At 45.2% G+C, this 26,890-nt stretch overlaps 1 protein-coding gene across 1 annotated transcript in view; it reads right to left on the bottom strand.

Moving 5' to 3' along the window:
- Window positions 1–26,890, bottom strand: part of LOC126252370 (5-hydroxytryptamine receptor-like) — a 420,451-nt gene that overhangs the window by 31,094 nt on the left and 362,467 nt on the right. The window contains exons 2-3 of the mRNA XM_049953262.1: window positions 17,298–17,524; window positions 11,167–11,355 (exon numbers count right to left, since the gene is read on the bottom strand). Coding sequence (XP_049809219.1) covers window positions 11,167–11,355; window positions 17,298–17,524 — 416 coding nt within the window. The remainder of the gene's footprint in view (window positions 1–11,166; window positions 11,356–17,297; window positions 17,525–26,890) is intronic.

The raw sequence follows: 26,890 nt of genomic DNA on the forward strand, positions 1-26,890 counted from the left end.
TGCACAATGTCGGCACTAGTACAGTGTATATCCACCTTTCGCAGCAATGCAGGCTGCTATTCTCCCATGGAGACGATCGTAGAGATGATGGATGTAGTCCTGTGGAACGGCTTGCCATGCCATTTCCACCTGGCGCCTCAGTTGGACCAGCGTTCGTGCTGGACGTGCAGACCGCGTGAGACGACGCTTCATCCAGTCCCAAACATGCTCAGTGGGGGACAGATCCGGAGATCTTGCTGGCCAGGGTAGTTGACTTACACCTTCTAGAGCGCGTTGGGTGGCACGGGATACATGCGGACGTGCATTGTCCTGTTGGAACAGCAAGTTCCCTTGCCGGTCTAGGAATGGTAGAACGATGGGTTCGATGACGGTTTGGATGTACCGTGCACTATTCAGTGTCCCCTCGACGATCACCAGTGGTGTACGGCCAGTGTAGGAGATCGCTCCCCACACCATGATGCCGGGTGTTGGCCCTGTGTGCCTCGGTCGTATGCAGTCCTGATTGTTGCGTTCACCTGCACGGCGCCAAACACGCATACGACCATCATTGGCACCAAGGCAGAAGCGACTCTCATCGCTGAAGACGACACGTCTCCATTCGTCCCTCCATTCACGCCTGTCGCGACACCACTGGAGGCGGGCTGCACGATGTTGGGGCGTGAGCGGAAGACGGCCTAACGGTGTGCGGGACCGTAGCCCAGCTTCATGGAGACGGTTGCGAATGGTCCTCGCCGATACCCCAGGAGCAACAGTGTCCCTAATTTGCTGGGAAGTGGCGGTGCGGTCCCCTACGGCACTGCGTAGGATCCTACGGTCTTGGCGTGCATCCGTGCGTCGCTGCGGTCCGGTCCCAGGTCGACGGGCACGTGCACCTTCCGCTGACCACTGGCGACAACATCGATGTACTGTGGAGACCTCACGCCCTACATGTTGAGCAATTCGGCGGTACGTGCACCCGGCCTCCCGCATGCCCACTATACGCCCTCGCTCAAAGTCCGTCAACTGCACATACGGTTCACGTCCACGCTGTCGCGGCATGCTACCAGTGTTAAAGACTGCGATGGAGCTCCGTATGCCACGGCAAACTGGCTGACACTGACGGCGGTAGTGCACAAATGCTGCGCAGCTAGCGCCATTCGACGGCCAACACCGCGGTTCCTGGTGTGTCCTCTGTGCCGTGCGTGTGATCATTGCTTGTACAGCCCTCTCGCAGTGTCTGGAGCAAGTATGGTGGGTCTGACACACCGGTGTCAATGTGTTCTTTTTTCCATTTCCAGGAGTGTATATACTAACCAACGGAAAAACGGAGACCAGAGTCATGCCCTTCCAATAATTATTTGTTTCAAACTCGACAGACTTTGCTGTTTCAAGTGAAAGCCCTTTGTGTTTGCCATCCTTTCATTCTCATTGCGTGTGTGACGTTTATTTATTGATAGTGTGCCGCTTAATGTTATGAAATGACAGTGACTGGGTACTGAGAGAATAAAAAAAAGGTTGAAATGGCTCTGAGCACTATGGGACTTAACATCTGAGGTCATCAGTCCCCTAGACTTAGAACTACTTAAACCTAACTAACCTACGGACATTACACACATCCATGCCCGATGCAGGATACGAACCTGCGACCGTAGCAGCAGCGCAGTTCCTGACTGAAGCGCCTAGAACCGCTCGGCCACGGTGGCAGGAGAGAATCGACGACTCGTTGCTCTGATTACTTAGGTGATAGATCATTCCTTCCTTTCTCCGTATTTTTCTAGGGTCTGTTTCACTATCACTTGTTGCAAAGGAAGCACGTCTATCCAGAGAGTTGTTGCTAATGGACCAGACTGCCGGGCGAATTCTGAGAAGGAATGGGCCAAGTAGGAACCTAGGGATACAGATAGTTCACTGGACTGGAGCACCTGCCCCGCTGCTAATGCTGGACTGGGGATTTTGTTCTGTAGCGGTGCTGTTGTCCCTGTCTTACTCTGCCGGGCGGGGTGGCCGAGCATTTCTAGGCGCTACAGTCTGGAACCGAGCGACCGCTAGGGTCGCAGGTTCGAATCATGCTTCGGGCATGGATATGTGTGACGTCCTTAGGTTAGTTAGGTTTAAGTAGTTCTAAGTTCTAGGGGACTGATGACCTCAGCAGTTAAGTCCCATAGTGCGCAGAGCCATTTGAACCATCTGTCTTATTGTCACAGCGGAGCGCGCTGGGCTGGTGATTCCTACATCGTTTTACGGGGAGGGAAGAGTCTTTTGGACGTCTTTCGGAGTTTTTTGGCTGAATGGTCGGGAACACATTATCTGCGTATTTTTTCTGTAACCAATGTGAATATTCCTCTGCCATGTCAGATTGCATCCTGCGCAGCGGGGTGATCATCAGACTGTCGCCCACGTAGCTGGCATGTTTCACTGTGTCTTTTTGTGTTCTCAAGTCTACTGGGTTCTAGCGGGCCCAAAATGTGTCATTCTGGTTAGAGATCAGACTATGACGTCAGTTGACGTAATGAGGCGCATCTAAATTTTGGCGGCAGGCTGCCCGGTTGAAGGAGGGTCTTTGGCCCATATTTTAGTATGGGGATTTGCGCTGTAGTTTCTTCACACGTTTGGCGAGGAGGAATCACGCGGTCTGTTATTGGCTGTTTTGAGTTGTCGGACTCGACGTGATGTAATTTTTTATGTGTTGTGCGCGGAACGTGAAATTTGGTGTTACAATGCGGACCACCGGACAAGTAGGTCAGAGTGTTCCGATTCCGACCGCCAGAGAGACAACTTGGTAATTTTTCAGACAGGATATTCTAGCTCGGACGTCCACTGGAGTCTGTTGATCGAGACTGAAGCGAACCGACCTGATCGCCAGCTGCTGGATTTACTCAACGCCGACCGTGAGATTTGCACATGACGGCATCTGTACATGGTAATATACTAGCAGATCCAGCAGGTATGGGACTTTGTCGAGTTTCTCTTACCTCCACAGCAGCGTATTCAAGTGCATAGTGGCAGCATCACATTTTTTTTGCATGCACCATAGTGTACACTATTCTAAGTGCTCAATCACTATTTCGAGAAATACAAATAAAGCAGAAAGATAGTTTCATTGTATTGTTCACAATAGGTGGCAAGTATAGCGTAGTGAAACATTAGGCCTTTAGTTAAGCATTGTGAAGTTACCGTTCTTTGATCGTAAAACATTGATAGCCGCTCACTCAATTTGTCTTTGTAGACCTATATTCGAACAAGAGGCCATATTACTGTTTCCATTTAAATACACTGACGGTAAAATATATTGCAACACCAAAGATAATGACTGTAGAGTAATCGAATTTCGGGAATATATTTGCCTGGGTAACATATTTACGTGAATGGCGTAAGTGCAAGATAAGTCATTGCAAATGTGAAATGCTGGTGCATTAATAACCGGCGTAACCGCCAGAATATTGAATGCAAGCATGCAGACGTGCATGCATTTTATTGTAAAGGTGCCAGATGTCAGCTTGTGGGATGGAGTTACATGCCTGTTGCACTTGGTTGATCAATACAGGTGCGGTTAATGCTGCTTGTGTGTCAACGCTGGAGTAGTTTGATGTCGACAGGGTGAGTGGGATAACCACAAGAACGATCCTCCTGTCATACGGAATATCACCTCAGAGGTTACCTCCATGTGTAGGCCCAGTGTGTTTAGTACTCAGACAGAATAGCTGAAGGCCATCAACAGGTCTCCTTCTAAGCAACACACAGCTACCACTAGCACAGAGGCAGAACCAGTGTTCGTCAGAAAACGGAAGTGACCTCCGCTCTGTCCTCCAACGACCTCTCGCTTGACACCACTGAAGGTGCAAATGACGGTGGTCGCGGGCCGGTGGAATGCACGCAGCAGAGTGTCTGGTTCGGAACTGTCCCCGAAGTAACCAATATGTAACAGTTCTTTGTGTCAATGTGGTGGCAATTGCTGCTCAAGTTACTGCTGCAGAAGCATCATGATGTTCAATAAGTACCTGTCAAAAATCAAAGATACTTTTCTCGTCATCAGCAGACAAAACAAATAGTGAGCCAAGTGTCCACAAATCCACTTCACAGAGTTCGTCTTTGCTTGCGGGAAGTAGCCTGCGTCCGGAAAGAGGAGCAGTTGAGTAGGAATCTGATGAGGAGTCGTACGGGTAATTAGGGACAACATCCGTCGCACCAGTATCCAGACACCTCTTGCCGATCTGCACTCCAGGATTTGCTCGTCTGCGCCCAAAAAATCACAGGCGACACACAACGGGGTGTCTGCGAGGTTAATTCTGTGAAGTCGTGAGTGGCATAGTTGCTTCCCATTGACTCTAAGCTACCATGCAGACTGGACGTCAGTGTCAAGATAAGGAGCGCACACCGATCGCCAAACAGCACGCCAGTCGACATGGGGATGCTTCCCCTCAACCACCTTCGATGACTTGTGCTGCTGAACAAAGTCATTGATCGCCTTCGTGGATGTCAAATGGGCTGGCATTATCGCAGTAGGAACGTAACTCAGGCGAAAGAAAAAGTAGCGGCAGTAAAAGAAGGACGTCGGGACGTCCGAAAGCGGGACAGGTGTTGAGAGAGAGTGTGGTGAAAGGGCCTCCAGCAAAAGACTGGTAAGGCTCGTAGGACGACGTCGCAACAGTGCCATATGAGAGCCAATGAAAAGGGCTTTGGCTCTGCTAGATACATGATACATACATAAAGTAACCCTGCAGCGCGGAAGGATTAGGGTCTCGTAACTTATATTGACCAGCAACTCGTGGAAAACAAATGAACCCAATGCCGCTAGCATAAGGCGGGCCTTGGATGGCGGAATAAAAAGCGTCTATGCCACGTGGGGGATACGTGAAGCCAAATATATATTTACATATTGCGTCCTTTCCAGAAGATCGAGTGCTCGTAGACAGTGATGTAAGAGCCCAGCGGGTAGTTGGGAAAGTAGGCCCCGGCAATTGAGGGTAGTCGTGCGCCGCAAATCAGTTGTGAAACTGGGTCCTAAGCATCGCATAGAACCAGCTACTTGCAAAGGAGCATCGCTGCCCGTAGCGATCCTCGCACTTATAGCCATGGCGCTCAACCTGCGGACGTTACGGCAGCTACCAGAAGCCTCGCCCTAGGTGGTAACCTATGCCAATGACAGCATGACCTCAGCACCGCTACGAAGAAAGATGTCGAGATCGTCTGAATAAGCAGTGCAGCTGTATACATCCAAGAGAGGCGTTCACGGAGGCCGCAGAGCACCGGCTCCATGGCGAGAGCATGCAACAGTGCAGAGAGAGGGCAGCCTTGACGCACTGATCGACGATTCGAGATGTCAGGAGTGAGACGGCCACTATAGAGCACACGAGACGTAGCTCCACGAAGGAGGCGCGTTACGACGTCGACGGTAATATGAGGGTATCCCATACTGGAGAGCACCCCTTCCAGTCGAAAGCCTGGCTGAAGTCGAGAACTGTACAAAGTCCAGGCATACGACGAGCGTGAGCAGGAGAAATTACGTCTCGAGAGCGACAGATGGCAGTGAGGATGTTATTGGCACCTCCCAAAGAAGTTTGATCGGGACAATCCACGTACCGAGCCGTCTGTTTAATCCGCGCAGCCAACAGCTGGGTAAAGATCTTTGTGCTGCTGTTGAGTAACATCAAGGGGCGGTAATCGCATATCCGTGAGGTACCGCGAGGCTTGTGAATGGGAATGCAGAAACTATCGAGGAAACCGTCTGGAATCGGCACATGAGGTCCTGACAAATTTCCGCCCACACTGGCGCCATAAGGGGACGAAATATCCGATAAAACTCCAGTTAGAGACCGTCAGAGCCAGGCGAACTGTGTATTGAACCCGTCTGAATAGCGTCATTAGCCGGCCAGAGTGGCCGTGCGGTTCTAGGCGCTGCAGTCTGGAACCGAGCGACCGCTACGGTCGCAGGTTCGAATCCTGCCTCGGGCATGGATGTGTGTGATGTCCTTAGGTTAGTTAGGTTTAATTAGTTCTAAGTTCTAGGCGACTGATGACCTGAGAAGTTAAGTCGCATTGTGCTCAGAGCCATTTGAACCATTTGAACCAATAGCGTCATTCACCCCATCCTCTGTTACGTTAGCAAGCAGATCCATCGTCGCATCAATGTGAACCGAGCCAGGGGAGAGTCTGGAGACCGCCGCAATGTCGGCAGGGTGGTGACGTTGTTCAAAGTACAGCATAGCATAATGTGCGTAGAGGGCAGACCCTATATCCAGTTGGGCATCGAAACGCAGCCCATCATGGGTCGTAAGAACATTAATCAAAATCCTCCGACGGCGTCGTCGTATCGCTATGACATGATGTATATGGACGCTCCTGCACTAAACCGTCGTTTGTGTACGCCCTAAACATAGCTCCTTCAAGCTGCCGGTGAGAGAGAGATGTTAACTGTATCTTGGCACGATTCACCATTCCAGGAGAAGGGTGAAATGGCATTCCTGAGTTCGTCACTGCCACACCGCAACATCCCCACCGTAACCAATCAAAGCCTTGTGGAGAGCAGGCTTTACAAAGAGCGTCGATGACAAGGTGTCCACGTGGTCCCTATGAGCTGCTGGCAGTCGGGTGAAATAAAGTGGATCGTGTTCAGTTTCCATAGTCCATGGCCTTTGGTGGCAGAGACTGATGGCGCAGGTACATGCGTCATGATCAGAGAACGCAAGAGGCCAGACGTCAGCAGCTTGCACCCCACTGACTACATTGTTCAGGCGGCTGGAATAATGGCTAGTGAAATGCGTAAATCTCGGACGATTATCATGAACGTGCTCCCAAGAATCCACAAGGCTGAGGTTCTGGAAAATAGTCGCTAGTGCCGCACAAGGGGAATGATGTGGTAGTTGGTCTTTGGGTGTTTGGGTGCAATTGAAATCGCCTCCCATGATTAATGCATGCTGCCGACCCAGGAAAATACGCGTGACTATCTCAGAGAAGGACATGGAACGTTCACGGCGGCGACCCAAACCAGATGGCGCATAGATATTGACGATCCTGACGCCACTTAACATGAGAGCTATACCTTTGGCATCAGGAGGTAGTCGACTCCGTCAGAGAGGATACCGTCACGTAAGAGAATCGCCATCTCACTACCAGTAGGGGAAGCGTGAGAGACATGTGCTGTAAAAGCATGGGGAGTTGGAATGTGCACCTACTGAAGGAGAGCAAATTCAACGCTTCAACGTCTGCAGCATACAGCAAATAGTGTAGTAAAACCAGTTTGTGGCGTACGCGAATGTTATTGACATTGACCGTGGCTATGCAATAGGTCTGGAAAGCTGTAATCGCCAGGAAGACGGGCGTTCAAGCACGAGTCAAGCTCAGGGAACTATGTCAGTCCCTAGGCCCCCGTGGAATGGCACACCATTGTGACGTTGTGGAAGCCGACTTCACCAAGGAGGGGGAGGGGGGGGGGTCCATCGCTTTGCAGACCTCCAGAATATCCATCCTCAGCATCGGCGACGTCCGCCCAGGAGACAGACGTCTTACCGGGAAGGTTCAGTGGAACACTATCAGAGGTGCGCCCTCAAATAGCGTCAGACACAGAAGGGGAGGCGACCGTATCAGATGCAGGAGAGCGAAGGTCGGTGTCTAGGGGTGGATGCGCGACTGCTACGGTCGCAGGTTCGAATCCTGCCTCGGGCATGGATGTGTGTGATGTCCTTAGGTTAGTTAGGTTTAAGTAGTTCTAAGTTCTAGGGGACTGATGGCCACAGATGTTAAGTCCCATAGTGCTCAGAGCCATTTTTTAGGGGTGGATGCTGACTGCAGGTGGAGGAGGGGAAGGACGCCACGTCATCATGTGTCAGGGCCTCAGAGGGCAGCGCACCATAAGTAGCAGGGGTGTCATCCTGTCACACATCCGATGGAAACGGTCATCAGTAGGTATACGGCGTTCTCTCTTCCGTTTCCTCGACGACCGTTACTTCCTAACATGCTGTTTCGTGTCGGATAGCGGGCGGCTATCGCTTGACATGTGGCCAGATGTCAGAAAAGCGGAGGTCAGTACAGTTCCATGATCATCAACCACGGGGTCGCGACAGACAGCTTGTGCCTGCTGGCGGTCATCGTTCATCTCTCTTGCATCCGGCAGGAGTGTAGGACAGACAGGCAAAAAGTCCATCGCTTCGTCGAGAGCTGTGGAAGCCAGTATCGACTAAGACAGGGCGCAGGAGGCAGCACCGCCGAAGTCGCGTAAGAGAGATGTAACACAATGGGCGACACAGGAAGAGCAAAGTGTACGATCGGTTTCTGAACCAGTCTGCGTCGGAGACATGTAGAACGGACATGGCCTTCTCGGCCATAACCTGAACAGGTGAGCGACTGGCCATCCTACATAACGACAACCCAGCAGCAGGTAATAACCAAGTAGGAAGGTACGTGTTTCCGTAGTTCAGTTTTGGTCTGACGATACCATTGAGTACGTGGTATGTTTCGAACGTCTTCCAACCATTGAGGATGCGGTATGTTTCGACCGTCTTCCACGTTCCAGGAACGTGACTGACGACACAGCAGTAAGGTTTAAAGGCGGACACCACAGCATCGACGGTACATTAAACGGTAGCTCGAAAACCCGCAATGTTCGGAGGCTAAAATCAGTGTAATCAATCACGACAGTCCCTGTAAATACGTCAGAGTATCGGAATTTGAGAGCGTTAGCGTGGCGCCGCACGTCGGCTCACCGCTCTTATTATGCACACTTTTGTACTGAGGATTTAGAAATGAATTCCGAGAACATCTTTCAGCCCGTGTAAAACGTTCTACTTCATACGACTTCGGTCGTTCGTGATCCAAAGGAAAAGTTAATTTAATCGTGGCTTGAGAGTAAGAAAACGCAATTATGGTCGATGAATTCGGACTCTGAGACACGCCGCTATGCGAAAGTAAACAAAGGCGGGTTCGCTCGCAAGCAGCACAACAGGCGCCGGCCGTTGTGGCCGAGCGGTTCTAGGCGCTTCAGTCTGGAACCGCGCGACTGCTACAGTCCCAGGTTCGAATCCTGCCTCGGGCATGGATGTGTGTGATGTCCTTAGGTTAGTTAGGTTTAAGTAGTTCTGAGTTCTAGGGGACTGATGACCTCAGATGTTAAGTACCATAGTCCTCAGAGCCATTAGCACAACAGGCGAGACGCAAACAAGGCGTACGAGCCGCACCAATGCCGAAGGCAGACTGACGGCCGTCTGGACACAGTGGTCCTTGTAAATGCACAAAATATCCTAACATGCTGGCCGTGCAGTCTAACTCACGGCTTTCCGGGCGGGAAGGAGCGCCGGTCCCCGGCCCAAACCGCCCGGCGGATTTTGTGTCGAGGTCCGGTGAGCCGGCCAGTTTGTGGATGGTTTTTAGGCGATTTTTCATCTGCTTCGGCAAATGCAGGCTGGTTCCCCTTATTCCGCCTCAGATACAATATGTCGGCAACTGCTGCGCAAACAGGTTCTCCAAGTACGCGTACACCACCATTACTCTACCACGCAAGCATAGGGGTTACACTCGTCTCTTGTGAGACGTTGCCGGCCGGAGTGGCCGTGCGGTTCTAGGCGCTACAGTCTGTAACCGAGCGACCGCTACAGTCGCAGGTTCGAATCCTGCCTCGGGCATGGATGTGTGTGATGTCCTTAGGTTAGTTAGGTTTAAGTAGTTCTAAGTTCTAGGCGACTGATGACCTCAGAAGTTAAGTCGCATAGTGCTCAGAGCCATGTGAACCATATTTTTGTGAGACGTTCCCGCGGGGTCCACTAGGGTGCCGAACCGCCCAATAATTCTGGGTTCGGTGTGGGGCGGTGGTGGGGTGAAGTGGACTGTGGTAGTCGTCGTGGGGCTGCGGACCACTGCGGCTGCGGCGGGGACGGAGCCTCTCTGTCGTTTCTAGGTCCCCGGTTAACACAACATCCTAACATGGCTCCCGTCAAACCAAATTCTCAACTTATCTGCACACTACTACTGTGGTGTCCCTTGCCCATTATCCTCATTACTTGCGGCATTTCGCCAATTCCCTTAAAAGCTCGAGCCTGTTGTGCTTATGCGCTGAAGAGATCATTCGCCGTCTCTCCTTAATTATATGTATATGTGCTGTCTGTTCTTTCTGAAATGTCCGCAAGAAAAGACACCGCACATGTCTACTTAGATTTATGTTAGGTCTTAAAATACTTCTCTTGTTCGAGCTTTTCTTACGGTTACCACTCTGCATCTTATATAGTCACTACTTTTAAAACTCGTCTTCCCTAATTTCCTCTGCTTTATATAACTGAATATGACTACACCTCATCATCATCACTGTTTCACTTTTGTTTATGTTCATTTTATAACTTCTTTATGCAAGACAGTGTATGTTCCGTTCAAATCAACTTCCAGGTCCTTTGTTCCCTCTAAAAGAAGTGCAACGTCATCGCCAAACGTCTGAACATTAACTGTCTTTCGTAATTACTCCTTCAGTTCTTTTAATGGTGTCTCAATACAGGAATAAATAGCAATCCTCCGTCGTACCTTTCGCAATTACAACTTCCCTTAATGATCCCCGACTTTCAGAACTGCAGTCTGCTTTCCGTACAAGCTGCTGATAACGTTTCGATTTGTGTATTCTAACCCTACCATGTACAGAATTTAAAATAGTATATTCCAGTGTACAATGTCAAAAAATAGATTTATAAACGCTGTAAATGTAGCTTTTCCTATCTTCATTTTAAGATAAGTCGTAAGATCAGTATTTTCAAGAATGTTCGTACATTTTTTCCAGATTTAAAACCCGAGGTCGGGTTCTATATCTTTCCATTATTCTGTAAATAATTTTTATTAGTGATTTAGCGTGTGTATATGTAACCAGAAATAGTTAACTTCGTACTGGGGTGGGGCGGGGGGTGGGCAACAGTGGAGGAGAGTATTGTTGCAGAAGATAAGGAATAGAGCAAAGGGATCATCGAAGACGTTGGACGTTGGATGAAGAAGTCTACAAAAACGGGATTTTTAGCATGAGTTACGGAAAGCTGGTGGCAGCGTGAAAACAGTCGATGGTCTTAGATCCTAGGCAGGAAGCTATAACTCTGTAGAAAAATGCATGTAGTACTCACTATAACTGTTGTTACTAAAAAGTGGTCAGGACTTGTTTAAGTTCGCGGGACGCACCTGGCAGTGACGGCGGCGGCGGCAGCGGCGGCGGCGACTGAGGGCGCCAGCGGCCGCTGCTGGCGTCGACGGTGTATCCTCTTGCGCGCAGTCTGGAAGATCTTCCAGTACAGCACCAGGATGACGAGCAGCGGCACGTAGAACGTGGAGCACGTCGCGAAGATCTGGTACGCCACGTCTTGGCTCACCAGGCAGCGCTGCTGCACGTTGATGCGGTCCAGGTACTCCGGGTCCTTCCACCTGGTTGCATGGAACACACGTGGCAGTGCGACTCGTAGCTTGTGTTACGACTGACCGACCTCTTCTAGGTGGGCATCGTGGCCTCAATGAATTTAAAAAGAGACATTGTTCCATTAGGCTGTTATTTCAAATAAGGACATCACTGAGCACTAGCAGCTATTTTCAGTAGTCTGTTGACACAGAATTGCACAATGGGCGTAGTCACATCACATCATAAGTATTACAAAAAAGGAATCAAATGCCATACATAGTTACGCATTGCATGCACCTCAGTGTATACAAGCGCGGAGTAGTTATCGACGCACTACGTGTACTCAGCTGTAAGCGTTGTAAGTTAAACAATATCCACAACAGTTTTTATGATTGTACTTATAGGGGTTTATATCTAGAGTGAAATCAAGGATCTCCTCAATGAACAGAATAATGGGTTGTAGCTAATTAATTCTTTTTGCATTCAAAAAGTACTGCTTATCAAGTAGTCTTGTATTGCAAGGGAATATCGACTCATTGGAGACGGTTTCAACCTGAAAGTTCCACACAATACTGTTTTTCATTAATTAAATTGACTGAAGCTAAAAAGCCGTATTACTGTTAATAATACGATAGAACCATGGAGTTTCAGTTAAGGAAATGCAAAGCTAGTATCAAAGCTGCTAACTGCTTGTATTATTGGTTAAATTCCATTAACATTTCTACCAATTAATATAGTTCAAATAAAGGTTTACACTAATACAGTAAAAGTGAGAATTTTTTATTTGTTGCATGAAGATACATGTGTAACACTTGTGTATGCGTGATTCGCGGACACCGATTCCGAGCTCGTGTCCAGTGACAACCATGTCATTGGAAACTGTGCATCATATATTTTGCATTATTTACGGGGATGATGTGCCTATACCCAGTTGCACTTGATAATGAGCAATTGGTATCAGTTTTTCTTCAGTGATGTGTCATAGCATTTAGTACTGAAGAAGACGTCACGCAGTTGTCCACCTTGCGGGAGAACGGAATTTCAAAGTGTGTGGAGGCTTATTAATGATTTCTCTGTAACGCTCGTAGATTTCATATGATTCTGGTACCTGTTATTCCACAGTCCAATTAGGAACACGAGGCAAACTCCAAAACAGGCTGGCACCATCAGTGTCCTGTATTATTTACAGCGTTCAGCAGCCAGCAGTTGTCATTCATCTAAAATGTGCTTAGCACATGCATTAGTCACCAATGGGTATAGAGCGGCGGCAATGGTCTATTTAAAAGCAGCTACAAACTGAATCTTATTGGTCTGACTCCAGAAACATGTGTTCGGTATATGCGGTAGGGCAAGTTTGTAATGTTAGACTCTAAACTGCTTGTGCCTGACCCCAAGTCATCCATCATCATCGTCTATTGATGACTGTAACTCGGAAACCCGTGTTTAAGTGAGTTATTTAGGTCTTTAGCTAGTTATTTGCTTAATGTTTTACTAGTATTTAACGTGGTTAGCAGTGAAATTTGCCTTGGGTATGTGTTGCACCTTTAAGGTTGTAGGGGACCAACAGAAATTAGCAAATAATGTGTATGCCTATGTCCGCAGCACGTGGTCTCGCGGTAGCGTTCTCGCTTCCCGAACGCGGGGTCCCGGGTTCGATTCCCGGCGAGGTCAGGGATTTTCACCTGTCCCGAGATGACTGGGTGTTGTTGTGTGGTCTTCATATGCATCATTCATACCCATTATGGTCGGAGGAAAGCAACGGCAAACCACTTCCATTAGGACCTTGCCCAGTACAGTGGTGCGGGTCTCCCGCATCATTCCCCTATGCTCTGTCAAGCAGTATTGGACTTCATTTCCATATATGCCTAAGTTAGTTTTCCCACCATACTACATTTTTCACGCATTAGACACACAGTACTCCAACGCAATAGTAGTCATCACATGTGTGAGATGGTTTAAGATACTCATGTAAGATAGTACATAAACTGATCACACGTATAAATCATCCTGTCAGGATGAGGTTACCACTTTTCAAAAGTTCACTGTTGGTATAACCCTGCGTGAACTGACTGGATTAAGTCAGTTCATTGGTTCAGGATTCTGGCTGGTGTTATACTAGTAGCTCACAGCTAAGATTTCTGGAGTTACTTACAGCAATGATGAGTGGAAGCCTGATTATCGAAATTGAGAATATGTCCCCTATATAAGAAGTTTATACAATCTCTCACTACAAAAGTTGAGTGTCAAATTAAGGTATGTACGTCGCTGTCATAATGTGACAGAATATCAATGTGTGGAACTGAGGTTGTTCGTGTTAGGTGAAGCACTATTTTTGTATGAATGGTTCATTCAAGTAGACTGCCAGACACAAAGGCAGATGGCAAGGGTAAACCAACCACTACCAGAATTTCCAGTAGAGACGTCAAGAGTAAAATTAACCCTGCAGCCATGGAAGAATATAGGTCCATTTACTATAACTCCTTGGGCTGTTCCATTTCCCCCAAGTTTATTCTCGAGGCTAATAATGCGTTTGTAGACAGGCATGTGGTGGCGAAGTTGACGATACATACGTCGACGAGGCATAGTGCTTCAATGCTGTTACAGATTGAGCTCACAGCGGAATGGTTCTGATGGCGTGCACTGCCCGCTTATATGGGCGAAGAGTGACCTTGCTTACGTAACGCGCGGATAACGGACTTCGACTCTGCAGGCAGCCGCAGGCAGAGGTTATCCCATACGCGTTCTGTAGTCGCACTCGCAGCACGCATACCCTGGAGCGCCGGCCTAGCGCCGAGCCAAGTTACGCGGGTTGCATCACCGACTTGCTAGGCGCTCAGCGGGCAGTGCGGCACTACGTTTTAGAATTTTTTCAAACTGTTTCGTCCTTGAGCCCCCGGTTCGCGACGTACGCTCCCCGCTTACTAGGATCACGGATCACACTTTATTAATAATTATAGTACAAAGTACTACAGTTTGAAAAATTCGAAAATATAATGCCGCACTGCCTGCTGAGCACCTAGCGAGTCGCAGAGGCAACCCGCCCGACTTGCCTCGGCGCTAGGCACGCGCTCCAGGGTACGCGTGCTGCGAGTGCGACTACAGAACGCCTATGGGATAACCTCTGCCTGCGGCTGCCTGCAGAGTCTAAGTCCGTTATCAGCCGCGTTACGTAACCAACGTGGTTCAGTCAGTATATAAGCGGGCAGTGCATACCAGAGGAACCATTCTGCTGTGAACTCTATCTGCAACAGCATTGAAGTACTATGCCTCGTCGACGTGTGTATCGTCAACGCCGCCACCACATGCCTGTCTACAAACATAAACTTGGAGGAACTGGAACAGCCCAAGAAGTTATATTAAATGGACCTATATTCTTCCGTGGCTGCAGGGTTAATTTTACTCTTGACGTCACTACTGGAAATTCTGGTAGTGTTTGGTTTACCCTTGCCATCATTCGTTGTGAAAATGCCTTTCTTCCTGGACTTGAATCTTTCACCGATCGAGATGTCATCGCCTACAAGACGTGGCATTGTGGTATTGACCCGAAGACCCAAAGTAAACCTAGCTATGTTTATAGTAACATCCCATTTACATTCTATGCACGCTCCTGTAGAAAAGTTAGTAATGATGAAAAAATTCATGTATGGATGAAAGGACTTGGTGTACTTGCTAAAAATGTAATTGTAACTGGAGACATTACTTTGTGCTATAATTGTTAATAAAGTGTGATCCGTGACCCTAATAACCGGGGAGCGTACATCGCGAACCGGTGGCTCAAGGATGCAACAGATTGAAAAAATTCTAAAACATAGTGCCGCACTGCCCGCTGAGCGCCTAGCCAGTGCGTGATGCAACCCGCACGACTTAGAAGAGAAAACAATAAAAGTAAGAAGCATGATAGAATGATGGTTCAAATGGCTCTGAGCACTATGGGACTCAACTGCTGTGGTCATAAGTCCCCTAGAACTTAGAACTACTTAAACCTAACTAACCTAAGGACAGCACACAACACCCAGCCATCACGAGGCAGAGAAAATCCCTGACCCCGCCGGGAATCGAACCCGGGAACCCGGGCGTGGGAAGCGAGAACGCTACCGCACGACCACGAGATGCGGGCATGATAGAATGAAGTTGGTATGAAAAATTTAGAAGGAATCATTTATCATTCGGAAACTAGTGGTCAGTCGTTGGGATCAACACGGCGCTAGTTTGAACCACAAGAGTCGATTTTGCTGTACTGTAGGTTTGTTGAAATGAATATATTACACTATCTATGGGTAGTAATTGCTAAATCAATCACATGTATAATTTCATGGTTTTATTTTGAGACATTGGTAATAAGAACGTAGCAACAATACCTATTCGTGACAGTTGGAATTAATGTTCTGGACTGGGCTCCCACCTATGCGTGAGAGTTCTGTTCCTCTTAAGTGACCCATACACAGAACGTGCACTTTCGATTTCCAATTGCAAACGAACAGTGACTATTTAAGTCAGGAGTCTACATTCGACTACCAATCCACACCACAGTTTGAACCGAACACATCAGTGTTCAACCACCCGTTACAAACAAGTACCGCTTGTAACTGAACAATAGTCTCGAAAATAACTTAAAAACATAGTTCAGTCTTAAAATTAATAGTTCATCAGTTTTTCAGTCAATCGTATACGCATTTGGAAGTAACGGATGATAGGTTCTCAAGTGACTATAGAAATGAAGCAAACTTTATTTGGATTGTGAAGTAAGCCAGAGCAAACATCTTTCACATTAAAATCTTTTTTAGAATAAGAGGCCGACAGCTTTCCCACTACCCTCGATTCTGTGAGTCACAACCGAGTTGTTTCTTTTTTTTTTTTTAATTCTGTAACCATCTACACCTACATGTTTTTCTCAGAAGCTAGCTTTTGTGATAAATTCATTTCACTATTTGATTCGACTGTAAGCGAGAAGACTTTTAGAATAAGTTAGAAATTATGTTTAATGTTAGTTTGAAGTCTGCTCTCATTCTCAACAGCTGGACGAATACAGTGTTGGTAATTTGCGCGTCGTGAGACTCTCTGCCGCAAGACAAACCGCATCCGTCCAAAAAGGACTCGAAGCTCGATTAATAAGTTCACAGGAAAGTTAAGAGTGTAGATTCAGTGCTTCAGGTGTTCTACATTGTCTCCCATCACTTGCGTACAACGCACAGAACGTTAATACATGTGGAACTGTCGCAAAAGTCCTTCTCTGCGAAAAGGAGAGAGGGAGAGAGAGAGAGAGAGAGAGAGAGAGAGAGAGCAAGAACGTAGGTAATTTAAGAACTGAACTCTGTGGAACAGCAGTAATAATTTCTCGCAATTCAGAGAAATAGCTGCGTGAGGTATCTAAAATGACCCTTTTCTTTCTATCAGTGAACCACTTACTCGTTTAGCATTGTGATGAGATGGGCTTTAAAACTGCCAAATAATTGTGAGACTTCATTGTAGATGACCATTTTATTTTTACGCTCTGTGCTACCGGTTTCGATCAGGAGACCATTATCAAGCCAGAGTAAAGCCAAACTAGATGTACTGACAAGCTGATTACACTTTACTTCGCCCTGATAATGGTCTACAGATCGAAAGCGGTAGCACTGAAAATAAAAACAAACTGCTGATGGTCATCTGCAACGTTGTTTCACGCTTGCCTATTGCACCAATGGAGATAAAGAACAGCACAAAAACAAAGAGGTGAAAATTCGTCCTACACTCCATCCGTTAGCAGAAAGTGAAGAGACCTTGATAAATATTCCGTAAAAAATATTTCTGTGTTACGATTGATTCTATGATTTGCAGAGTATATCTTTCAGAGAAATTCCAATACTAAAGCGACTTACAGGACTTTCGTGCCTAAGACGTACATTATCATCCGAAAAGGAAGCTTAGGACACAGTCGCGAAAGTACCGCTTCGGGACGGTAGGTGGCCGACCGTTGACCTGACGTACTCACCCGAACTGCGGTGCCAGCGACACGATGAGCGCGACGGCCCAGACAACGATGATCATGATGCCGATGCGCGACGAGTTGCGCGTGTGGATGTAGTCGACGTTGGTGACGGCCCAGTAGCGGTCCACCGCGATGGCCACCAGGTGCAGGATGGACGCGGTGCAGCACAGCACGTCGCTCGACGTCCACATGTCGCACAGCTCCGGGCCTAGGATCCAGCCCTTGCTGATCTGCACAGTCAGCGAGCGAAACGCACCGTCAAACGGGCTGAACAGAAACAACTGAGTGAAGAGAAACGAACATTCCAGAAAAGTTCGATGCTGTCGTGTCGGAAGACAAATGGGATTATAACTGAAAGAGTTGTTTGTCTAAGTTGGTAGTGAAGAAATATAACAGGGAAATCACGAATTTCAAAGTTGGCGGTAGTGTCAGTTGATAATTTGTTCACTTTATGACAGACATCGGATGTGGTGCTGAATTTGCTTGCTTCTAACTTTATCTGTAAGTATCAATCTAAATTGTGTTGTTTTAAGTACCTCGTAAGCAAATTTAGGATTCCGTTTCATTAAACAAAAGTTCAGTTTTAAAGTGCACTTTAATGTTTATTGTGTTTCGGCTGATTCAAAATGCAGGGTTGCATTTTTATAACCTTTAGGGTGAACAGAGACCAAGAACATGACGAAAATTAAGAACCACCATTCACTGTTCTTAACCCAAGAGCTTACGCTGTGATTTAGAAGGTAAATTTTATATTGATGTTCCTTAAAAAAATGCGATGAAACACGTTTATTTTAATAGGTGTGGCGTAATCTTTTTTGTCGAGGAGATGTTGTTCGCTAGCTCTTCATTATTTCTTTTATTTTCAAATGTGACGACAGTGACTTAATGTGACCTATCAACAAAGAAACCAAGTTAATCGATTTGAACTTAAAAGAAAGCACTTAAGAGATTCAATAATTCGTTGGACAACAGAACAAAAAACTCAATTCATGCAATATTTTTAATTTTTGTTCTGAAAGAATTTTTTGGGAACAAATAGATTTTATTTCTTATTCTGCTAGATCCAAAACAGATTTCGGCATCCCATTTTCACCCCAAAGACCAACAAGTAGAAAAAATTGTTAGATTAACACTACTGTTTCTGTTCACCCCTCTCTAAGGACTAAATAGGAACACCAACATTTTTTATACGATGTGAAAGAATGAGTCAGGTTCCACATGTAATTATAGATTTAAAGTTCGGCAGATGACCTATAATGACATATAATTTCGATTGTCATATTTCTTTTTAAAATTATCAATTTTTTGTTGGTTTTACAGATCAAAACTCTTCCAGTCCTCTTCACTTTACGGTACCGTAACTTGGTAAGGTAAATTTTAGCAGAGGGTTGGCCATTCAACTTTAGATCATCGTGAAAGTTTCCTACTATGTTCCTTTCCTCCGTTTCAATGTCGTATCTACCGAGCTGTATTCAGATGCTTCAGCTGCAGGTCGCCAAGTGTAGATTTCAACAGGCGTCAAGAAGATTTCAATAATCGTATTCAAGACAGCTTTAGGAGCTGGTCAGCAGACAATTAAATAATAACTACTACTTGGAGTGAGCATTATTTATGCACTTAAGCTGAACGTATTTCACGTCTCTCTGTCCTCCACCATTAAGGCAATAATATGACTGGGTCGCAGCAAGAAGGGTCTGTAGTTTGTCTGAAATACATTTTGCGAAGCACACACAGTGAGAAACAGCTAATCCCTAGCGGGTAAGTATATCAGTCTGCAGTTTTTCCTAATTGAATTAATGATCAAACTGACCACACCACCGAAAAGTGCAGTTGGCTTAACTCAAGGATGACGTGGCCGTTTTATTATAAATTATAAATTTTTTTCACTGTGAACTGTTTTATAAATGTGACAGTCATAATGATTATTTTTTGTTAATTATGAGTGAAATATTTATCGTTTAACCTCCCACAAGAGCTCATTTTCAATAACTGACTGCTTCTAGCTGGGTGCCTCTGACTCAATGAATCTGAAGAAGGCGGTTTAAAAAAAAATCTGTAATAAACATCTAACTAGTAAGTTTAGAATTCTGTGTTATTGTCAATTGCATCTGTAAACATAATAACACCACAGAATTAGATGGAAATCAAAATATACGATGTTCTACAACTGCACTAAATTCACCAGTTAAAAAGACTAAAACAAAAACAAAGAAGGAGGTGTTATTTTTTGCAATACTTGTGCCTACATCCTCCTCGTAGGCAATTTAAAACAAGAGTGCCCCGAGAGTGGTGCCGGTGCTGGCGTTTTTTTATGGTTTAATACGTTTCTAATTTAACACACACCGTCAAGCGTATGCCTTTTCATTCCATTCGATGATTTTCTAGCCTTGTAGTAAGAGAATCGCACTATTTCCTTTCTCCACGTCATTTGTTTTGCTTTGTGTTACTCTGCAACGTTAATGCATTGCACGCTCGACAATCTCCATGACCCAAAATATAATGTACATTGCGTAACAGTAGGTCTGAGAGCGGTAGTAATAACAAAAGATTTTTACAGAAATGATGAAATTAATAGACATGTTATAATTATAAAAATAGTTTATACAGTTCAATTTAAATAGTTTAGCAGTTAAGTAGTCATTCTGAGTACCAAGCAACTTACAGCTACCCTATTCGACTGGTCGCCGACCGGTACCTTCCGTTCTTCCCAAAACGCTGCCGAAAGAAAGACAATGCAACGTATTCATGATAATGAATGACGGAGTACCCTTGGAATTGAAACCATAATTGACACGCAAGGAAACGTTACTGTGTAACCCAAGACGAAACAAATAACGTGCATAAAGTTAAGTGGTCGATCTATATAGTTTTTGATTTAATATTCTGTTTACTACAAAGAGAGAAGACAATCGAGTGGAATGAAGAAGTACACGGTTTACTTTGAGTCTTACATAAGAAACCTATTAAACGATAAAAAACGCCGGGACTGGCTCCAAACATGAGGCAGACTTTGCATGCTCTATAAACACGTCCAATTACTGGAAAGCCTTCCATCTGATCACTAGCGATAACTCTTCTCCTCCTCCAAAACAGTCATCCGCTACCAGACGCCCTAGGTGATGTTAAACACTTTGTAATCTAATCACTTTGCATTCCATCCTGATGGCCCTTATTTAGACTACCTCCTTCATCCTACAACCCATGAACATACACGTACCAACGTAATACTCCTTTCACTGAGCTTTCAGTGCTTGCATAACAGAACACACCTATCAAGCACATGACATTACAAACATCCCGCGCAACAAGCACATCACTGATTCTGGTCACGACCGCGATACCTAAAGACATCTACAAGAATCCGCCTTTCCTTTTTGTAACCTAACTCTTCCAGGACCATCCTCTTTCTTTTGGAGTCATCAGTATACTAACTGGTTTGACGTGACTCCCTTACATTCCTCTCTTGTACCAGCCTCTTCATCTATGGGCCGGCCGGTGTTGCCGAGCGGTTCTAGGCGCTTCAGTCTACAACAGCGCGACCGCAACGGTCGCAGGTTTGAATCCTGCTTCGGGCATGGATGTGTGTGATGTCCTTGGGTTAGTTAGGTTTAAGTAGTTCTAAGTTCTAGGGGACTGATGACCTCAGATGTTAAGTCCCATAGTGCTCAGAGCTGTCGGAACCATTTTTTTCTTCATCTGTGAGCTCCTGCAACCTAAATCTTCACTTATTTGTTGGATATATTTCAAACACTGTGTTCATGTAGAGTTTTTACCCGCTACTGCTCAAGTAACGTGGGAGTTATTCCTTGGTGTCCGGCGAAATATCCTACCATAGTGTCCTTTCTTTTTGTCAGTGCTTTCTAAATGTTCTTTTCTTCGTTGATGCTGTGGAGATCCTCCTTATCAGTCCACCCTTCCATATCACCAAATCTCAAATATTTCCGTTCTTTTCCCGATTTCTCATAGTCCACGGCTCACTGCCACAAAATGCTCCCAGCTAAACGGAGATTTAGAGCAATTTTTTCCTCAAATTGAGGACCATGTTTGACGCTACTCCCTTCACAGTATTCCTTGAGCTATTTTGTTCCCAAGGTAGCAGAATTACGTAGCTTAGTCTACTTAACCGCCCCCAATTTTGATTTTATGTCTATCGCTAATCTCGTTTCTGCTCCTCCAAATTATTTTAGTTTATCTTCTGTTTACTTTCCAGTCATATTCTGTAAGCGCGAGGCTTTCGTTTTTCTTATGTTTACTTTCAGTTCGCATTCTGTACTCGTCGTGTAGTCCTTCTTCCTTTTTACTGAGGACATCAGTGTCATCAGCAAATCGTATTATTGACGTTTTTTTTACTTTGAATATTAAACCAGCTTTTGAAACTTTCGTTCTGCATCACTGTCTAACACCACTTTTACTCCGAACACTTAATTTTTTGGTCTACTGATCATACTGTTTCGTTTTGCTTCTTGTGCTTACTGTACATTAACTGTCTTTCCTCAGAGATTACTCCTGCTGTTGTATTTCGGACATCTTGCACTTTTTTACAATGTTAACCACTTGCTCGAGGTCGACAGTTCCTATGAACCTGTCTTGGTTTTTTCTTAAGCAGTGCTTTAATAGTTAGTCGCGACGACAAACTGCCTACGTGGTGCCTTTACCTTCCCTAAAAGAAACAGGTTGTTGTTTGATAGAACCTCAATTTTCTTTTTCACTCTTCTATGTATTACTGTTCTAAGAAATTTGGATGAATAAGTTATAACGCTGATTTTGCGATAGTTCTCGTACTTACATTCCCTGGCTTTCTCCGGATTTGCGTCTTCGGTCTATCATACTGCGCAACAAAATTAAAGGGTAACTTCTGGAAACCTCGTAAGTCTCTCCCATTGCAACACGGAAGTTTGAAATTTGGCTCAAAGGTGCGTACGACCTTCCGCTGTATTGGTGCAAAAGCATGGCGACCTGCGGTGTCACCCTCGAACGCGGCGACAACTCAGACAGAACGGTGTCGATACACGCGAAAGAAAGGCCATACTCAGAAGTACATGAGAGGTATCACATTCGCATCAAATTTCACCATAATTCCGCCAAACTCCAAGGTAAGCGTGTCACAAGATGGCAAGGGCGTCATGTTCTTTCTTACCACGTTTCACACCTTCTCCTAACGTCTCTGCGATGGAGATCAGAACTGTGATGCCCAGCGTTGAAATCATACGGTTTTATTATGGGTAGCCGAGGAAAACATTCCCGATGTTACACAGATTAGAAGATACATGCAAAAGCTTCATCGGCTGGCGTGAAGGGCATCAGTGAAACCTTCCGTTGGGGAGTCGATTCCTGAAAATTTCGCGTTCGAAAACGGCAGTTCGCAATGCGATGAGCAACAGGGTGACCTTCCCGACATCACTGGAGACTGCTGGCACTCGCCGAATGATGTAACAATTTCTCCAATGACTTCGTGAGCCTGGAGCCACGATAAACGTCATTTCACCCCATTAGAGAGTACAGAGTATGTAATTTTTGCTTTGGTTTACGGAACCATACGGAACAGTTCACAACCTTCGACGAAATTCTTACGTGACCTAAAGCAGTAAACGTTGTTTCTCTCCGGTTTCATGCTGTCCTGTGACGTGATCATGGAGTGTTGTGACATTGGCACAGCAAAAACAGCAAAGGGCTCCATTAAGACCACTCAGTTCACGAACATCTTTGATGCCACTTGCCCATCTTTGTTGAGCACTTTGAAAATGTATCTGTACAATGACAGCTGGTGATGGAAACCTAGGAACCTGCAGGCAGGCTTGCAGGCAGGCTACGCTACTGATCAAGTCCCTGCTAATGGGCGTGCAGAATCTGAGGTGTGTCAGTGGGTTACCTGCCAACAGGTCCTTATGACTCCATCACGAATTGTCACTGTGTATTGTCCGGGTTTTCGTAAAAGAAGTGCGAGTGCACAGAACAACTATATCCGATAGATATCTCGTTATTAGTAATGACCTTGTATGAGGCTAATATCTATGCTCAGACTGGTGATATTAAAGCATGAGTCATTGTAGTTTTCGAACTAACTAGTATTCGCCCAATGAACTGACTACAGTAATATCACATTTTTCAGTACTGTAAACTTCGAATAAATTATATTATGGAAGTTTTTAATAGTGTTCAAGTGCGCCTCGTGATGGCTGGGTGTTGTGTGCTGTCCTTAGGTTAGTTAGGTTTAAGTAGTTCTAAGTTCTAGGGGACTTATGACCACAGCAGTTGAGTCCCATAGTGCTCAGAGCCATTTGAACCATTTGTTCAAGTGCATCAGTAGAACAGCTTCAAAAATATATGTAAGAAGAAACAATAAGGAATAGTCCATTATCTGTTCACTTACTTGTGTCCTCATACAAGCGATCTTCGAGGTCCAATCAACGGTATGCGACATGATGATAATCTATACATTAAAAGATGTTATGGTAACATCCTGATATGCGACACTGTCGTACTGACCCCAGGTATACCAGAAAGGCAGGCTTGGGCTGTGGGCGAAACTTATCTACTTTGATGTCCTCCTTAAAGTCAGTATTCACAATGGCAACGTGAAGTGTAATCATCTCACAAGGCGATATCGGATGTATCTCTCCTTACCATCAAATTGCGCAGTCAGAACCGGTACACCCGACCTCTGCCCACATTGCTTGTCGCAGGCGCACTAAAAGATGTTTTTCATGTGTTCCACTTACGACACGTTTCCTGGTGTCCCAATATATATTCCACGCACATTGTTGTTCTCATGCAATTCTTTTTTTTTGTAAATTTAAAACAATTCCATATTTACAAAAAAATGTTCAAATGTGTGTGAAATCTTATGGGACTTAACTGCTAAGGTCATCAGTCCCTAAGCTTACACACTACTTAACCTAAACTATCCTAAGGACAAACACACACACCCATGCCCGAGGGAGGACTCGAACCTCCGCCGTGACAAGCCGCACGACCATATATACACATGAAACGTGGAAAGATTCTTGGTTGCCTCGGGGATTGAAAGGCTGAGCAAACAGGGCTTGAACACCATTCGTGACACAAATAAATTTCAAACACACATTACTATACTGACTTAGTACATTGCCAAATATATCTAGAAGTTTAGATACAAAGAAAAATGATCGACTGCAGAGAAATCATTGTTGTGAATGGCGCAACGCTCGTGTGTGGTCTGGCGTTGTCATCTAAAGGAGCGGACGCTCCATGTGTAGACGAACTCTTCGAATTCGAAACTCGATTACAGCGCGCTGTTTGTCATGCACCGACATAGTTACGTTATACACCGCCATGTTACACGATAAAGTTCGAAGCCCTCTAGCGGCAAAGGCTTGCACCTTGCCTAAGCGAAGTGGGAAAGTCGACTGAGTAATATGCATGACATGTAATACCTCAGTCTATATTGAGAACAGAGTAAAAAATTGCACATTCTGTACTTATTAGACTGTTCATTCCATTCAGCCGATCATGTAATTCTTCTTCACTTTCACTCAGGATAACAATGTCATCAGCGAATCGAATCAATGATATCCTTTCACCTTTAATTTTGATGCCACTCCTGATACTTTCTTTTATTTCCATCATTGCTTCCTCGATCTAAAGATTTAACAGTAGGGGCGAAAGGCTACATCCTTGTCTTACACCCTTTTTAATACGAGCACTTCGTTCTTGGTCGTCCACTCTTATTATTCTCTTGGCTCTTGCACATATTGTGTATTACCCGTCTCTCCCTATAGCTTACCCCTATTTTTCTGAGAATTGAGACATTTTGCTGTGTTTTATATTGTCAGACGCTTTTCCCAGGTTGACGAATCATTTAAACGTGTCTTGATTTTTCTTTAGTTTTGTTTCCATTATCAACCGCAACGTTAGAATTCTCTCTCTGATGCCTCTCTAAAGCCAAACTGATGGTCGTCTCACACATCATCATTATAAAATCTCTTTCCCCTTAGACGTTCTTTCATACTCCTGAAAAGATGGAAATCACGTGCCGCAGGATCTCCTTTGGTTGCCGATCAGCATCACCGACGTCTGAGCGGTGTTAGTCAAATTGTTGACGCCTTTTCGCTACGGATCGACACGCCACTGCATTTGGTCCATATAGTGGCAGAATTTCACGGTGAATCTGTGTATAATTTAGACGTTCTGCCCACATGAATCTTACTGCCCCACGTACTTCAATTTTGCATACACCTGTCATCCGTGCCACAGCAGAACTGTGTCTGCGGAAAACACGAAACACTTACTCTCTTCTGACAATGCGCCACTTCTGTTACGCAATGATCTTAGAATATGTAACTTACTTTTCGAAACCCGGTAGTATAAATCAGTAGTTATAATAAAGATCTATTACCCATAAAAGTACGCTTACATAGTATGGTTCACCATATAGTTCTCGAGATAGTCACATTCTCTTTAAATACTACTCGAAACGTTTAATTATTCGATTGCTTGATGATGCTTCTTGGGCTAAGGAATCTTTGGACGACGGCTGTTCATAACAGTCTAAAGTATACGATTACTGTGATTAATAGTTAGCATATAGTGGGCTGATTACTCTTAAGATAAATGGTTAAAGCTTGAGTCGCTAAAGAAAACGTGCTGTTCACTTTAACTACAACACAATTTGCCAAACAATTCTCGTATTAGATGAGTTTTACGTTTTAACTTACAGTCGAACACGAGGAAATGTTTCTTGTTCTTATGATTATCATGCATTCATCATGCTGTAGGGAAATGTTGCTCAGTGACGATTCGGCAAAGATGAATGTATCCCCTTGGAAGAATGACAAAGAGGCGTATTTATTTCGTCAAGAAATTGCACATTTAGAAACATCCTTGAATCAGAGGCTGGTTGATTATCTGGAGGACCAAAAAAAGCATAACTTCGCCAGGATCTCCCACTGTATATTCCTCTGGAATAATCAAATCTAATTTACTTATGGAACCGCCGCGTAATTACATTTTCAAATTAAATTTATTCAATATCTCTTCTTTATTAAAATGTTTTATTCAAAGCAGCGTCATATCTTAACATAAATTATGCAGTTCTTTTCTAGATGTATGAATAATAATCCAAATGTCAGACTGGGTGTAATGCAATATTCATTTTCCCAGATAATTGCAAGGAACAATGAGTGGCACAAATAATGCGACCATAAGAAAAGAGTAGGTAGTTACGCATAAACTAGAGAAATTCAACTGAAGCAAACTAATTTAGACTGCAGTATGAAACATCGGATGAAAGGTGCAGTCTGGCGGGGTGTGACGTGATACGTATGACAGCGCTGTTCTTTCTTACTCGTGCCGAGGGAGGTGGTGCAATTGTTAGCACACAGGACTCGGGAGGACGACAGTTGAAATCCACATCCGGCCATCAAGATTTACGTTCCCGTAGTTTACATAAATCATTCCAGGTAAATGCTGGAATGGTTCTTTTGTAAAGGGCACAGCCGATTTCCTTCTCTGTCCTTTCGTAATCCGATTTTCTGCTCCGTCTCTAATGACCGGACTCTCCAGGGGACGTTAAACTCTAACCTTCCTTCATTCTTTCTTATTTGCCGTTGTAACGCGCT

Source organism: Schistocerca nitens, chromosome 4 (genome assembly GCF_023898315.1).
Source record: "Schistocerca nitens isolate TAMUIC-IGC-003100 chromosome 4, iqSchNite1.1, whole genome shotgun sequence".
NCBI classification, from domain to species: Eukaryota; Metazoa; Arthropoda; class Insecta; order Orthoptera; family Acrididae; genus Schistocerca; species Schistocerca nitens.